This window comes from Miscanthus floridulus, chromosome 2, assembly GCF_019320115.1.
Source record: "Miscanthus floridulus cultivar M001 chromosome 2, ASM1932011v1, whole genome shotgun sequence".
NCBI classification, from domain to species: domain Eukaryota; kingdom Viridiplantae; phylum Streptophyta; class Magnoliopsida; order Poales; family Poaceae; genus Miscanthus; species Miscanthus floridulus.
The window spans coordinates 136,594,172-136,609,566 of NC_089581.1; the positions used below are offsets into that span (position 1 = coordinate 136,594,172).

Below are 15,395 nucleotides of genomic sequence, written 5' to 3' on the forward strand. Positions count from 1 at the left end.
GCAGCTGCGACAGCACCCGCCGCCACGCGTTCGATGCCTCGCGCCACCACTCGGCTCGTGTCGGCGTCGCTGCCTCCGCCTACAGAGCCTCCATCTCCTGCGGACACCGTCACGAGGTAGATGGACGGCCGTGGACGCCATGCGCGAGGGAGACATACGGCCGCGGAAGCTATCGCGCGTGAGAGACGGCCAGCCGCGGACGCTGCCGTGCACGAGGGAGACGGGCGGCCGGCCGGAGGTAGAACATGTCTACAACAGGGGGCTTTTGTAAAAAAGATCATCCTAGTCGGTGCCTCCGAAGGGGTATGGACATGTAGTGCACCACTTAATAAGTACGGAGGGTCAAATTTTGAGTTTGAGAGTTCGTGAACCTAAGTGACATATCACTACAAGTTTAAGGATCACTAATGTATTTAACTCTATTGTTTGTATTCATGATGATGAGGCAGGGCTCATTCAATAATGATACTACTGTTATCATGCATCTATCCAACAACCGAGTATTTTAGAAGCTACTGGCACTTGATTTTTGTCCATACATTTATATTGTCTTCTAGTTATATTTACACTGTTTTATTACTATATTTACAATGATATTTCAATGTAATTTATTGAACAGAGTGATGTAATTTGGGGAGATTGCTAATCTCATGGAAATATATGCCAATTTTTTCAGAAAAAATTACAAATTATTTGTATGAATTGCAGATATCATAGAGAGATACGTCAAATTGTTCACAAATTGCAAACAAATTTCAGAAAAAAATCAAATTGCAAACAAATTTAGGTGGGGCCCACCCTTCCCAACTTATCCCTTCTCTTCCCTAGACGCACAGGCATCCACACCCACCATTTCCCTTCGTCAACCCGAGACCTGCACACTCCTTCGTCAACCCCAGTGCGGCACGGCGGCGGGGCAGCCCCGCAGATGCGTCCGACAGTGGGGCTCGGCGGCGACGGCGGGGCTACTTCGTGACTGCGACCGGTGGTGCGTCCGTCGGCGTCGGCGCATCGTCAGCTTCGGCGGTGTGGCTGCTCCGTGGCTGCGTTCGTGGGGGCGCCCGTGAGCGGCGGCGCATCGGCAGCAGAAGCACGTCCTCGGGCATCTGCGCATCCGACCGATGGGGAGTCAGATTCAAGGGCCCAAAAACCACGTGCTCACGGGACCCAAAACAACCGGGTGTTAGATAGTATTTCTCTATCGAAAAACTAATAATGCTACTACTAAAATTATTTTCTTTTGCGAATTATTAATATACTACTCCTCCTAAATGGCTGGATTACTTGGAGGACCCCCGCGCCGTCGATGGACTCAAGACGATGAACGGCACACTTGCTCCACTCTCTAAAGTCTAGACCCCCAGCTTACATTAATCCCACCATGGACCAACAGAACCAAACAATCGAGCCGCTCCTGCAACGTCAACAACAAGAAGAAGATGGCACGTCCGTGCAAGGCGTCGGCGGAGAGGCGGACACCCACGGTCACCGCCGCGGGAGCAGCAACAGCAACAAGCTCACGTTCCTTCCGCTCGTTTTCCTCATCTACTTCGAGGTCGCCGGCGGGGCGTACGGTGCCGAGCTCGCGGTGAAGGCGGCGGGCCCGCTGTTCACGCTCCTGGGCTTCCTGGTATTCCCGTTCGCGTGGGGCGTCCCGGAGTCGCTTGTCACGGCCGAGCTCTCAGCCGCGCTCCCCGGCAACGGCGGCTTCGTCCGGTGGGCCGACCTCGCCTTCGGCCCGCTCGCCGGCTCGCTACTCGGCACGTGGAAGTACCTCAGCTGCGTCATCAACATCGCCGCGTACCCGGCGCTCGTCGCCGACTACCTGGGCCGCGTCATCCCCGCCGTGGCCGCCGGCACGGGCGGCAGGAAGCGCACGGGCACGGTGGTCGGCATGACCCTGTTCCTGTCCTTCGTCAACTACACCGGCCTGAGCATCGTTGGGTGGGGCGCCGTCGTGCTGGGGCTCGTGTCCCTGGCGCCGTTCGTGCTCATGACCGGGATAGCCGTGCCCAAGATGCGGCCGCGGCGGTGGACGGTGCAGGTGGAGGGGAGCAAGGACTGGCGCCTCTTCTTCAACACGCTCTTCTGGAACCTCAACTACTGGGACAGCGCCAGCACCATGGCCGGCGAGGTGGAGCGGCCGGAGCGCACGTTTCCCCGGGCGCTGGCTGTGGCAGTCGTGCTCATCGCTGCCAGCTACCTGCTGCCGCTCATGGCAGCGACCGGCGCCACGGACGCGCCGCCGGACACGTGGGCGAACGGCTACCTGGCCGATGCTGCCGGTACGTATAAACTGGAGGAGTTGATATACTTTGTGTGCCTAATTTTTTTGAAATTTTTAAGCAACAATCTTACACAATAAACTATTACAATTAAAAAGAAACAACTCACAAGAGACAACTTATAATTTTTTTTTCTATAGCCAAACAATAACAAAATTGCATGTTCTCTGAACAATAAAAATCAGGCATCCAAAATATAGGATAAGTGCTCATATATGTATGTGCAATCAGAATCTTCGTATATACTCTCCTGTTTGGTCGTTAGAAACAAAAAAAAATGATTCCTTATGTTCAGTTCTTGTTTGTTGTCAACTATGGATTGGACCAATGCAATTTGTTGGCTCTAAGTGACCTCATCGGTTCTTCAGATCAAATAATAATGGCCGTCGTTCAAACAACGTTGAAATCAAATTTTTAGAAATTACTACTAATCATTTCACTGTCAACGTGCATATAGCGTAATGGTAGTGTACCTGTTATGTCACGTCTGACCTACAGGTAGGAGTTTCGACCTCCCATTGTAAAAGTAAAAAAAAAGGTTCACATTGTGGTGTTGGTTCGTGAACTTTTTTCTTGACCATGTGGTTTAGATTTATTCTAATATAAAATATCTTGTGGGAGGCAAACGTGAGATCATGCTTTTATTTGTAACTATATATATATATATATATATATAGGAAAAAGTCTACTTAACCCCCTAACCTTTCATACTTGGTCTACTTCACCCCTCAACTATGAAACCGTCTGTTTTACCCCCTGAACTTTCCAAAACCGTCTGTTTTACCCCCTGAACTTTCCAAAACCGTCTATTTTACCCCCGGGCGGTTTTTAACAGCGGTTTTGCTACAGTAACTGTGGGTTTGCTACAGTAATGGTGGTTTGAATTTCCTTTTTTTATTTTCGGTGAATCTTTGAAAAATCACAGTAAATCATAGAAAAATCATAAAATAAAAAATCTAATTTTGTTGGACTCCACATGAGTAGATCTACATAGTGAATATATAATACGGTATGCTTTAGTACAAAATTTTTACTGTAGCCTTAGATTAATTGGAAAATCTAATTTTGTCCGTAATTAATTGGAATAATTCATAGTTGCAGCTTCTATGGTCCAATTATGGTGAAATTTTTATGGTACGCTAATTATTATATGCTTAAACTATAGTAAAAATTTCGTACTCATTGGACTATGTATAACTTAGTTATAGATAAATTCTAATTAATTACCGACAAAATTGGATTTTCCAATTAATCTAAAGCTACAAAAAAAATTGTACTAAAGCATACCGTATTATATGTTCACTGTGTAGATCTACTCATGTGGAGTCCAACAAAATTAGATTTTCCATTTTATGATTTTTCTGTGATTTACTATGATTTTTCAAAGATTCAGCGGAAATAAGAAAAAAGACAAAACCCCACCACTGTAGCAAACCCGCCGTTACTGTAGCAAAACCCCTGTTGCTGTAGGAAAACCGCCGTCAAAAACCGCCTGGGGGATAGAATAGACGGTTTTGGAAAGTTCAGGGGGTAAATCAGACCGTTTCATAGTTGAGGGGGTTATGTAGACCAACCCCCATAGTTGAAGGGGTGGAGTAGATTTTTTCCTATATATATATATATATATATATATGCTCGTGCGTTGCATCAGGTTACGAACTTTTGTCAATATGTATGGTGATGCATGTGGTTTGCAGCTTAGATGAACATATTAAAAAAAATCATTTTTGTGGTGTTGGTTCCTGAACTTTTTTCTACACCATGTGGTTGAGATTTCTTCTAATAAAATATCTTGTGGGAGGCAATCTAGTTTTTACTTGTAATTGCATCGATAAATCATAGGTACACGAATAAATTTCATAAAATAAAACTAGCACTACTTAGTCATAGTACCCTCAAACCTACAACTATTTTAACAAGTATCATAGGAGTACAGCTGTTTTTGACGCTTAGCTACAAAACTGCTACAACTTTATCGCATATCTAGTTTTGCATCTACTCCCACCGTTGAAAATTATATATCTAGATACACAGTAAAATCTATGTATTTAGAAAAGTCAAAATGACTTAAAACAGAGGGGATATAACAAAGTTGAGTTCTATTGTAGTATAAGGCTAAATTTTCTAATTTTATGATCCATGTCAATATACATGGATCTCATTGGAACGTGTTGAGTGACCCCAACCGGGAATATACCGAGTAACTGCAAAGGGAAGTATTAGTGGACCCAGCTAATACTTATGAGTTATTAAAACTTGTCTCCCGTATTCTATACAAAGAAAACTTATTGGTCAAGAATTTTGTACTAGGGAATATTAAAGATACCTTTTAACTAACTGAGATATGGAGATGATAGAGATTCTCCTGAAAAGCACTCAAAAACCATACAGAGCCTCATTTGAAAAAAGAGCGCAATGAACAGTTATATGACTTGTGACCGCTATTTCAATCAATCTGAAAATGTCGGCAAATGAAGAGTTGCATGACCGGCGACGGAGGCCCATGTAGTAGGCCCGCTATCATACACAAGGCCTGAAACTTGGGTGCGTGCGCGTGTTGCAGGCATCATCGGAGGCCCATGGCTCAAGTACTGGATCGAGGCCGGGGCAGTTCTGTCGTCCGTGGGCATGTTCGAGGCCCAGCTGAGCAGCGGCGCGTTCCAGCTGCTGGGCATGGCGGAGCTGGGCCTGCTCCCGGCCGTGTTCGCGAGCCGCGCCACCCTGTCCGGCACCCCGTGGGTGGCCATCGCCGCCTCCACGGCGGTGACGCTCGCCGTCTCCTTCCTCAGCTTCGACGACGTCGTGGCCACGGCCAACTTCCTCTACAGCCTGGGCACGCTGCTGGAGTTCACGGCGTTCCTGTGGCTGCGCGCCACGCGGGCCGACCTGAAGCGGCCCTACCGCGTGCCGCTCCCGCTGCCCGCGCTGGCGGCCATGTGCGCCGTGCCGTCGGCGTTCCTGGCGTACGTGTGCGTCGTGGCCGGGTGGAGGGTGTTCGCGCTCGCCGGCGGGCTCACGGCGCTAGGCGTTGGATTGTATGGCGCCATGAGGCTGTGCAGGTCCAGGAAGTGGCTCAGGTTCAAGACCGGCGTGGTTGCCGCGGCTGAAGATCACCAGGGGGATGCCGTCGTTTCTGCTGGAGACCGAGTTTGAATGAATGAACTGTCACTTGTCACCCCCCGAAGTCCCAGTCTCCGAGGCATGCATGTCAGCAGGTGTATCCAAATCCAACACAACGCTTCTCATGCCGTAGTACATTATTTTCATGTGAAGAGTTCGTGAGCTCTATGTAGATTGACTGCATGTGTATGGTAAAAAGAAAAAAGAAAAAGAGTGATGCAATCACATGTCCCCCAGAGTGTCCCGTGCTAGGCCGGCTTTGTCCCTCCGGCTTGCATCGGCCCGGGTGGACTGTAACTGAAACTAGAAGCTCACCAAGCCATTGGATTTCCATTACAACTTGAGGAATGGTCGCTCCGATTTTCGCTTTCCTGTCGGGACAGGCCCAGGATGAATCGTGCGTTCGTCCAGCCAACCAGGCTGCGGGAAGCAGATCTGCCGACCAGAAACAACGGCGGCAAGGTGCACCACATGGGCCTGGTCTGGGGTTAGGCCAGACAACCAATCAAAGCAGGATGTTTCTCAGAAAAAAAAGGAGAAGAAAAACCTATTGAGAATCGACTTGTTCATGGATTGCTAGATCCGTTTTCCGTCTCCAATCCTATGAAAGAGGCGTATAGAAGTTGTAGATGCAGACCCCGTTTTCCTTCCCAATTCTCAAGAACAACCCACAAGAACACAGGAGACAAATATATGTGGGAGAGAGTCATCTCTTCATTCATCTATTCACATATACATCTAGTCCCTTTATATAGATATAGCCTTCGGGGCATATATGGTATTAGCCAATCAATCCTCTAATTGAGGAATTCTTAACACTCTCCTTTGGACGAATACCATGACAAATACATGTCTCGTTAAAACTCCAAAAAACCCAATGGAAAAAATATGGAGAAAGAGTACATTATTGTCGGTTAATGCATTTGCACATTGTTGCCTTATTAAAAACCTTACACGTGGAACTTTAGAAAAACTCATCAAACAAAAAAAAAAGAGTACAACATATGTCTTCAACGTAGCGTCGTCGGGTGGTGCGCCGTGGCGCTGGGGCTCGTGTCCCTCGCGCCGTCCGTGCTCGGGATGGCGGTGCCCAAGGTGCGGCCGCGGCGGTGGACGGTGCAGGTGGAGGGCAGGAGCAGGGACTGGCCGCTCTTCTTCAACACGGTGTTCTGGAACCTCAACTACTGGGACAGCGCCAGCACGATGGCCGGCGAGGTGGAGCGGCCGGAGCGCACGTTCCCGCGCGCGTTGGGTGTTGCGGTGGTGCTGATCGCAGCCAGCTACCTGCTGCCGCTCATGGCGGCCACGGACGCGGCGCCGGAGGCTTGGACCAACGGCTACTTGGCCGATGCTGCAGGTACGTGCTACAGTACGACGTGTCGACGTACGCATGATATGATTGCGGTATGGAAAGGTCCTCTTCGGCTGGAAGTTGTTCTGTTGTGAGAGAAAAATACCGTAAATTTTAGCTGATAAGCCGGCTAATAAGTTCAAGCGAACGGTATCAAAAGCGATATATAGATAACGTTAGGTAATAATGATGACTGCTCCTCTAGGCTACTATTTTTTTTAAAAGGCTACTATTAGTGGGGTTATTATGCTATATAACAATATATCACCTTCGACAATATATCACGGCGCTTGGTGTTGGATTCCACGGCGCCATGAGGCTGTGCAGGGCCAACAGGTGGCTCAGGTTTGAAGGGCAGCAGGGACAAGGAGATCATGCTGCCGCATCTGCACACACGGTTTGAATTTGAACATCGAAGTTTGAACTGTCACGGGCAGGCAGATGAATCGATACGAAAAACAGGATGCTACATCCTACATTTCTGGTTCCAAACCTGTAAAAATGAAAATCATCATTGTACTAAAGATTTGTGTCGTGTCATACATACATATATCCATGCGCTCATCTCATCAGAACCCTGACTGTCCCAACTCACATACATACAGATATCCGCTTCATATTTACGACTTCAATACATAATACAAATCTGATCTGACACTGACATCTACATGACCAATAGCTCAATAATCAAGAACATAGACACGAAAAGGGATGGATGTCTAGTCTCTAATAGAGGTAATCCAGATATCTGCATCGGTAATTCACATCGCATCCATGGACACGAGAAGCACGGCGACCGCGGCGGCAGACAGAGCCGTCAAGCCGGCGCGCGACAACCCACGCGGCACGCCGTTGTAAGGGCTGAGCGTGCCGCTCGGCCCGAACGACCCGGTGCCATTGAAGGAACCCGGCGGGGTGCCGAAGCCCGGTCCAAAGCCGCCTCCAGCTGGCGGGGTGAAGCCGGACGGAGGGGTGAACTCCGACGACGACGGGGGGCTGGAGCCGACTGGAGGCGTGAAGCCCGTCGGAGGGGAGAGGCTGGTCGGCGGGCTCGCGCCCACCGGCACGCTCGAGTTGGAGCCTCCCGCCGTGGAGCTGAAACCGCAACGCGTGCCAAGAAAACGAGATCACGTCAGACTGTCAGTCTAGCAAGCGTTCCGAGTGGTTGGCAGAACATAACAGAACTGGTGCGTGCAGAAATTGCAGAGTTTGAAATAAACCGTGCTCACCTTCCCGCGAAAACGCAAGAGCCTGAACCTGAAACGAGCAGTCACACGAAGGCGTTAATCAGTGCTCACGAACACTGCTCAATCTCTTGATGTAAAAAGGAAATGAAAAGATACTTGGGTCACTGGTTGTGGTGGTGGCGGTGCCGTTGAAGGAGCAGGTGGCGCCGGTGCTGGCCATCTTTTGGTAGTACTCGTTGTAGGCGTAGGACGCGAGCGCCGGCAGCTTGTTCTGCTGGTAGCAGGCGCCGCCGGGCTGGATGGCGGAGCAGTCGGCGTGGCCCGGCCCGCACGCCCAGTTGAGCCCGGCCTGCAGCGCCGCCGGGTCCGCGTTCTGCAGCGCCACGCAGAACGTCCCCGTCGCCAGCGACCGCCGCTGACCACCCGTGTAACCGTAGCCGTAGTAGTAGTACGGCACCACCGCCAGGCCGCTGCCGGCCGCGAGGTCCGCCGCGATCACGGGGACGCGTGAGACGCCCAGCGCGCGCATCGCGGCATACGCGGCGTCGACCTTGGCGTCGCTGGCCACCGACGGCCGTGACTTAAGGAACAGCGGCGATCCCGACGACTCGAGGAACCGCAGGACGTGGGCCACGACGCCCGACCACGCCGGGTCCGACAGCGCCTCGCTGGACAGCGCGCTGGACACCTTGACGCGGTCGCCGAGGCCCGCGGCGGCGAGCGCGGACCGGAGGTTCCGCATCGCCGGGACCAGGAAGTAGGCGCTGCTGCCCGGGGAGCTTGCCACCAGCACGTCGTCGCCCGCCACGACGTGCGTGATCCTGGTCGCCGGGAGGAACCGCGCGATGTTGGCGGCGACCCAGAGGTCGGCCTCCTCCTGGAACTCGGCCACGTGATCCAGCTGCTCGTTGGGGATGGTGACCATCACCTCTGCGTCGTCGATGCCTGCCAGGGAGCTCAGCAGCGCAGGGTCCGCTCCGCACACGCGAGCTTGCCTCGTCTGCTTAGACTGAACGAGCTTGGCGAACTCTGACGGAGAGTTTTCTGATGCCATCAGTACCACGCCTGCGGGTTTGTGGAAATGGAAATTTGTACTGTAAGTAAATCCGGCTTTAGCCCAAATAGCAATGCAGCCCAATACACTGTAATTCAGACTTCAGTATTTCAGAACAGGATTTTAGACGAAGTTAATTACTGGTTACACGTGCCAAACAGCATCATTGATTTTATATAAAACGAGACAATAGTGAGAAGATCGTTCAGATAAGCTTGGGCATGGCACAAGTGTCCTTACGCCTTTGTTGACTCAAGATAAGGCATGGAAAGGGTGTAAAAAGCACAGGCATATCCCTACTCCTTTGTACTAGCTTATGAAAAAAAAAAGGCCCCTTGGAATCCTCTACACTTTATTCAGTTATCGGCATACATGACATGCATGCATTTCTAGCGAAGTAAAGCATCTTTAGGGACACGAAAGAAAGTTGTTTTTAGGGATGACAGGAAACGATAAAGAAAAGTGAGGAAGGAACAAGGAACCCGGTGCCTCTGAACTCTGAAGACTCGGGGAAAAGGCGCCGAAACCTGCGTAGAACGTAACCTACATACCTGATACGTTGCAGAGAAGGAAGGCGAAGGAGAAGAAGATGCATCCCTTCCACCGGTTCTGCAACATCCTCACACCCCAAGATGTGCAATCGAAGGCCTTGTGTAGCGGTTCCGCCGATAACTGAAATTATCAGCTCGACGGTTTCAGAGTTTAATGCAGAGATGTAACTGAAAATATATACTACTCCTCTGTTGAAGAATAATATACAATATTTTAATTTTGCCTCAACATTTAATAACCAAGTAAATATAAGAGAATACATCAATGTCTGCTATAGCATGAAATGAGTTTTGTTGAATTTAACATGAAACATGTACTAATAGTGTATTTATTTGGTATTGCAGATATTAATATATTTTTCTAACAATTTGATCAAATTAGAAGAGTCTGACCTAAAACAAAATTAAAAATGGCATGTACCTTGGAACTTAAGGAGTAATATTTACGTTCTGATGGCAACCACATAAAAGCAGTCATTTGACTTATGTATGCGTCCTATGAAATTTTATACTTTCTCTGTCTCAAATTATAATTTATTTGAGAATTAACTTTGGTCAAACTTCTTTAATTCTTTTGAAAAAATATTAACATCTACGAGTTCAAATACATGAACATGGAAAACATATTTAATAGAGAATTTGATATTATCCATAGTGATGTACTTTTGTAGACTCTTTGAAAAGCTCAAAAAGTTCTACTTCCTCTATCCAAGAAAAATGCAATTATAGATTTGGATCAAGCCAAAAAATAATTAAGTGGCCAATTTCCTAGAAAATAGCATCAACATTTACGGAGTAATATTTACATTTTGATGGCCTATAGCAACCAAATAAAACAGTGTCATTTGACTTATGTATGTATCCAGTGAGCTTTTATATTTTCTCCGTCTTAAATTATAGTTCATTTCAGAATTAACCTAGGTCAAACTTCTCTAACTATGATCAAATTTCTGGATAAAAAATATTAACATCCATAAGTACAAAAACATGAACTTGGGAAACAAATTAATTGACAATTTGAGATATTATCCATACTGATGTACTGTTGTAGACTTCGCCAAAAGCTAGAAAAGTTGCACTTCCTCCATAAAAAAAAACTTAAGTCTAGAGAAGAGGAGGAGGGCATCAGACAGACGAGAAATAAAAAGGAAAAGAGAAGATGGAAAGCAAATAGCAGGCAGGCGATGAGGATCGCAAGAAATGGGGGAAGCCATGGGCGTACCTCGGGCTGAAGCTCCCGTTTTCCAATGGGCTCCGATCCGATCGCCTTCCTTTAGCTTGCTTCTCCCGGACGAAACGAAAGCCTAGCCCTGCCTCGATCGGAATTGCTTATTAATCTGGAACTCCCCGAAATCTGATGAAGCGAGCAGGTGGCAACAGCGGAGAGGAGCAGGGCGTGACGACGCGGCGTGTGGGTACTAGCACTAGGGGCCGGGGAGGGAAGCTTGGAAGCTGAGGCCCTGGCTTTATAACAGCAGCGCCTCGTGCAGGCAAATGAGCAGAGCAGGATCGAGCGCGCGATTAGGACGTTGGTGACGCGCGCTAACCGACGCTACAGATACGTACAATACAAGGAGTGGGATGCGGAGATGAGGCGAGGCGGTGGGTGCAGCGGCCAAAGAAAACGAAAACGGCATTGGCAGAGTATTGCATATAGGTTAAGGACTCTTCGGTCAGAGCGTGTTTAGTTGCCCAAACTTTGGAATTTGGGCTATTGTAGCACTTTCGTTTTTATTTGGCAAATAGTGTTCAATCGTGGACTAATTAGGCTCAAAACGTTCGTCTCGCAATTTCCAACCAAACTGTGTAATTAGTTTTTTTTCGTCTACATTTAACGCTCCATGCACGTACCGTAAGATTCGATGTGATGGGTACTGTAGCACTTTTTTGAAAGTTGGGGTGGAAACTAAACACGCGCTTAGTTGCGAGGAATCGATCCGGTAGTGGAAGCTATATAAATTAAAGTAACGAGTCCGGCCGGAATTCTTCCTTGCTTCGTTCCCGGAGAAACGAACGGGGCCTAAGTGGGAAGCAAGAACTGGCTGATAGCTAACGGAAGCTCCCCGAGCTAAAGTCGACGATTACACGCACGCGGCAAAAACTGCTCCAAAGAAAGACGGTTCGTATTGGTACAACTCCGAGCTGAAAGCACACCAGAGACGGAGAAAAACTGGCCACATCGCCATCCCGCCCATCATCCCCGGTCCAACATGTGCATGTGGTCCAACCAAAGAATAGGGAGGGAGTTCGGCCGGCCGGCCGGCCGGCCACCGCAGGCGCGGCGGTCGTTCCGAGCAGGTGGCCATCCGCGCATCAGCTTCCTTTCCTCTCTTCCAACCAAACTTCGTTTCCCCGTCTCACGAGTTACGTACACATCGCCCTCCCGCTCTGCTTTTAGCTTCTGCTCCAGACCGAAACCATTCCGAGCTAGCAAAGCAGCAACAGGCCAATAGCACGCACGCCAAATCATCAGCTGCCGATCCGCCCTTGTTTGCGTTGCGTCCACTCAGGCGACGGCGCGCCGCTAGCCACGGATGTTCATCCGCCCATCCATCATCCGGACTAACTTTAGATTGCACCATCATATAAGTGGAATCCAAAGGCTAGTTTTCCTATGAATTATGGATAAGTCTCAGCCTCAAGAAGAGCGCCACGAGTGCTTGCTGCGTCCTGCCTTTCGATTGCTGACGGGGTTCTCACATGCATGCATGCACACAGCACACATACACCCACTCCGTCGGCCCCTACTTTACGTTACATTACATCCTTTCTTCTGTACTACATATACTATCAGAGAGAGATCCTACCGGCAACCTGCCTCTGTCCCCATATCCGCACCAAGCAACCATCTTATCTTACTATTATAATTAACCTTACTATTATTAATTAGGGTCTTTGTACATTAGAGCGTGATCTTACCTTAAACTGTCCCGATCTTCACATCTCCACATCCATCTTAATTACTCCCTCCATCCTATAATATAAAACTGGACCTGTGAGGGTATGACCACCCCAGGCATTGCATTAAGAAGACCTTCTCACGCAGGCCCAGAAAACCCCCGAACTCCTGTCCCACCCTTACACAGCGGCACCGTCGCCCTGTGAGAATGGGCCGGTCCTTAGACCTGTGCTTTGGCGTGGGACAGACGAGGGGATTTTTTTAACCCCAGCTTGAAATTCGCTCCCACGGGGAGTCGAACCCAGGACCTGAGGAGTACCGCCGGGACGCTCTAACGACTAGAGGCCCTTTGGCCCGTCCTATAATATAGTGCATTCTAGCATTCAAAATTTGTGCTCAAATATAATGCATTCTAGAGAATAAAAATTAATTTTATATAAATACTTTTTATTTATCAATCAATCACCATTAATCACGTTAATGACAGCGTCTAAAATGAGGGTACATGCTTCTTTTACGTTTTCTCTTAAATTTCCTAAAATACGCTATATTACTGGACAGAGGGAGTATCTTACTGTACTAATTGATGCTTTTCAACAGAACCTCGTCTTAATCCTTATGAAACATGCTAGAAAAAAAAAGATAAATCCTCTTTTTTTAGAATTCTAGGGCGATGCCCCTGTCTTAGCATTAGCAAAGACAACCATAGAGTTTACAGCATTCGGGTGAAACGCACCCCTCCATACAATTCAGCTCACAGACCTTAACATAAACGAAAAACAAAGACAGTAGCTAGACGCCTCACCATTTTCTTTTTATACTAACATGCATCAAAACTCACTCCCATCACCCAAGCTCAGCAGACTGAACCAAGATCTTCCGCCTGCGTTTTCTTTGGCCATGTGATTCCCAGCGAGTTTCATCTTCACTTCTTCAGGAGTTTTAAGGTCTTCCCAGTTGTGCGCTTGTTTGAACATGAAGTAGTCCCATTTGTCGTCCACTTGGCTCAGCCAGCAATCCTTGGCGGTCTGAAAGCAAAGCTTTTGAGCTTCTCCAATCTCCATGTGAACTCCAGTTTCTTGGCATGAGGGCAAAGGATAACCCATGTCCGTAGCATAGCTGCAATTCTCAGCAGCAATAACGTCATGCCCATCCATACCTCCCCCTGAAAACATATATTGTTTCTTAGCTTCCAAAGCCCCCACAGGGCTGTAGCACAAAAGATATTACAGACTAAAAATTTATTATTACATAACCACATCTGTCAAATTGACATAAAGTCATTTCCCACCTCCCTATCACAAACTTCAGACAAATAGACCCACATTTGCTTAGCAACAGAACACTAAAAAAAGAGGTGGTGCACAGATTCACGTTCTGACCAGAAAAGGCATGACATGTCATCTAGTTTCTTCCTAATGCTTAAGTTGTCCCTAGTCAGTGTTTTATTTTTTGATAATAGCCATAGAAAAAACTGCACTCTAGGAGGAACTTTAATGTGCCAAACTGCAGGGACATGTACCGGGAGATACCCCTAAAGTTTATGATTTTATACAAAGATTACAAGGAGTAAACTACATTGGAGCTGAATTGCCAAACTAAAGCATCTTCATCCACAGAGAAGGTTATTGTTGAGGCTAATTGAACAATTTCTAACCACAAATTCATCAATCTCATAGCAAAGCCTCTTCTAAAAGTACACTTGAGATCAGTACCATCCCATAAGTCTGCCACTGTCCCAGACTTTTACTGTACTATCACATATACATTCCAGAACTGTACCGCTAGGCTAGAATGTCCCAACTAGGTATCTTCCCAAACTTAACCTTCCTTCCATTCCCAACCTTCCATCTAAAACCTAATTTGGCTGCAGAAGCAGCCCACATGACTCCTTTGAAAAATTGGGACGCGCCCCTAGTGGGAGTATAGAACAGATTTGGTTTTTCTGTGTCATATTTATGATCAATGAATTGTTTCCACAACTTGTGATTATCTACATTATACCTCTTAATCTATGACGCTAGCAAACAAATGTTCAAATCTCTCATGTTTGGGATTCCTAAACCACCATAGTCCTTTAACATAGCTACAGACTCTCAATTTACTAAATGAATTTTATGCCCTCCGGCATTGTCATTCCAAAGGCAGTTAGCTAGGTGAGTATTAAGAATCTTTATTGCCCATTTGGGGAACTTAATAAAAGACATCAAATAGATGGGAATACTAGTCAAGCAAGCTCTAATTAGAACTACCTTCACAGCATATGATAAGAGCTTCCCCCTCCAACCAGCTATCTGTTTAAGCATTTTATCAACTAAAGGTTGGATATCATCTCTACTCAGATTCTCGTAATGTAGGGGAACACCTAAGTACTTAATTGGGAAATTCCCAATAGGGCAAGCAAAGAGATAAGATATATCATGAGCTGACTCACCAGACATGTTCATAGCAATAACCTCACTTTTATGAAAATTTACTCTCATACCAGACAACTGTTCAAACCATAACAAAATACCTTTTAAATTGAGTAGATGATCTGGTTTTGTATCAGAAAACAAAATAGTATCATCTGCATATTGCTGTGATATGATTCCACCTTCTCTAAAGTCAACCCCTAAACCTCTAATCAGCCCCTGACTAGCACCTTTAACTAGCATCCTTGTTAATACATCTCCTACCAGGTTAAACAACAAGGGAGACAGAGGATCCCCCTGCCTTAACCCTTTACCTGTTTTGAAGAATCTACTTTCTTCCCCATTTAGGATGACTCCAACAGAGCCATTTTTAATCACCCTCTCAATCGACTTAACCCAGCATGGACTAAAACCTCTGGACTCTAGAAGTTTAAACAAAAAATCCCAGTTCACCTAGTCATAAGCTTTCTCATAATCTAATTTTATAACACACCCAAGTTCCCCACTTTTGTGTACACTGTGGACTAACTCATG

General features: G+C 47.2%; 3 protein-coding genes across 4 annotated transcripts in view; 2 read left to right on the top strand and 1 right to left on the bottom strand.

Annotated features, from left to right (window-relative positions):
* The first annotated feature begins 857 nt into the window (after nucleotides 1-857).
* Nucleotides 858-5,738, top strand: LOC136539794 (probable polyamine transporter At3g13620). The gene is made up of 3 exons (XM_066531774.1): nucleotides 858-1,190; nucleotides 1,291-2,285; nucleotides 4,849-5,738. Exons 2-3 carry the CDS (start codon nucleotides 1,382-1,384, stop codon nucleotides 5,436-5,438), a joined length of 1,494 nt encoding a protein of 497 aa, XP_066387871.1. The 5' UTR covers nucleotides 858-1,190; nucleotides 1,291-1,381; the 3' UTR covers nucleotides 5,439-5,738.
* Nucleotides 5,739-5,795: 57 nt separating this feature from the next.
* Nucleotides 5,796-15,395, top strand: part of LOC136537125 (probable polyamine transporter At3g13620) — a 216,707-nt gene continuing 207,107 nt past the window's right edge. Inside the window, exons 1-2 of the mRNA XM_066529197.1 lie at nucleotides 5,796-5,892; nucleotides 6,400-6,762. Of these exons, the coding sequence (XP_066385294.1) occupies nucleotides 5,796-5,892; nucleotides 6,400-6,762 (460 nt within the window). The remainder of the gene's footprint in view (nucleotides 5,893-6,399; nucleotides 6,763-15,395) is intronic.
* On the bottom strand, nucleotides 7,278-10,986 carry LOC136530801 (glucan endo-1,3-beta-glucosidase 4-like). 2 transcript variants are annotated; one of them, XM_066523528.1, is made up of 6 exons: nucleotides 10,771-10,986; nucleotides 10,584-10,652; nucleotides 9,549-9,669; nucleotides 8,100-9,008; nucleotides 7,986-8,013; nucleotides 7,278-7,851 (listed from the first exon to the last, which is right to left on the bottom strand). In XM_066523528.1, the coding sequence occupies exons 3-6, from the start codon at nucleotides 9,613-9,615 to the stop codon at nucleotides 7,518-7,520; spliced, it is 1,338 nt and encodes a 445-aa protein (XP_066379625.1). In that variant the 5' UTR covers nucleotides 9,616-9,669; nucleotides 10,584-10,652; nucleotides 10,771-10,986; the 3' UTR covers nucleotides 7,278-7,517. The 2 variants fall into 2 exon arrangements, with proteins under 2 accessions (XP_066379625.1, XP_066379620.1); XM_066523523.1 differs by lacking the exon at nucleotides 10,584-10,652.

Excerpts from the sequence above, each read along its gene's own strand:
- LOC136539794 (XM_066531774.1), top strand. The coding sequence starts at position 1,382 with ATGGACCAACAGAACCAAACAATCGAGCCGCTCCTGCAACGTCAACAA. Across the intron at positions 2,286-4,848 it reads CTACCTGGCCGATGCTGCCG|GCATCATCGGAGGCCCATGG; the intron begins GTACGTATAAAC and ends CGCGTGTTGCAG.
- LOC136530801 (XM_066523523.1), bottom strand. The coding sequence starts at position 9,615 with ATGTTGCAGAACCGGTGGAAGGGATGCATCTTCTTCTCCTTCGCCTTC. Across the intron at positions 8,014-8,099 it reads CACCACAACCAGTGACCCAA|GTTCAGGCTCTTGCGTTTTC; the intron begins GTATCTTTTCAT and ends TGCTCGTTTCAG. Across the intron at positions 7,852-7,985 it reads TCTTGCGTTTTCGCGGGAAG|CTCCACGGCGGGAGGCTCCA; the intron begins GTGAGCACGGTT and ends TTGCGGTTTCAG.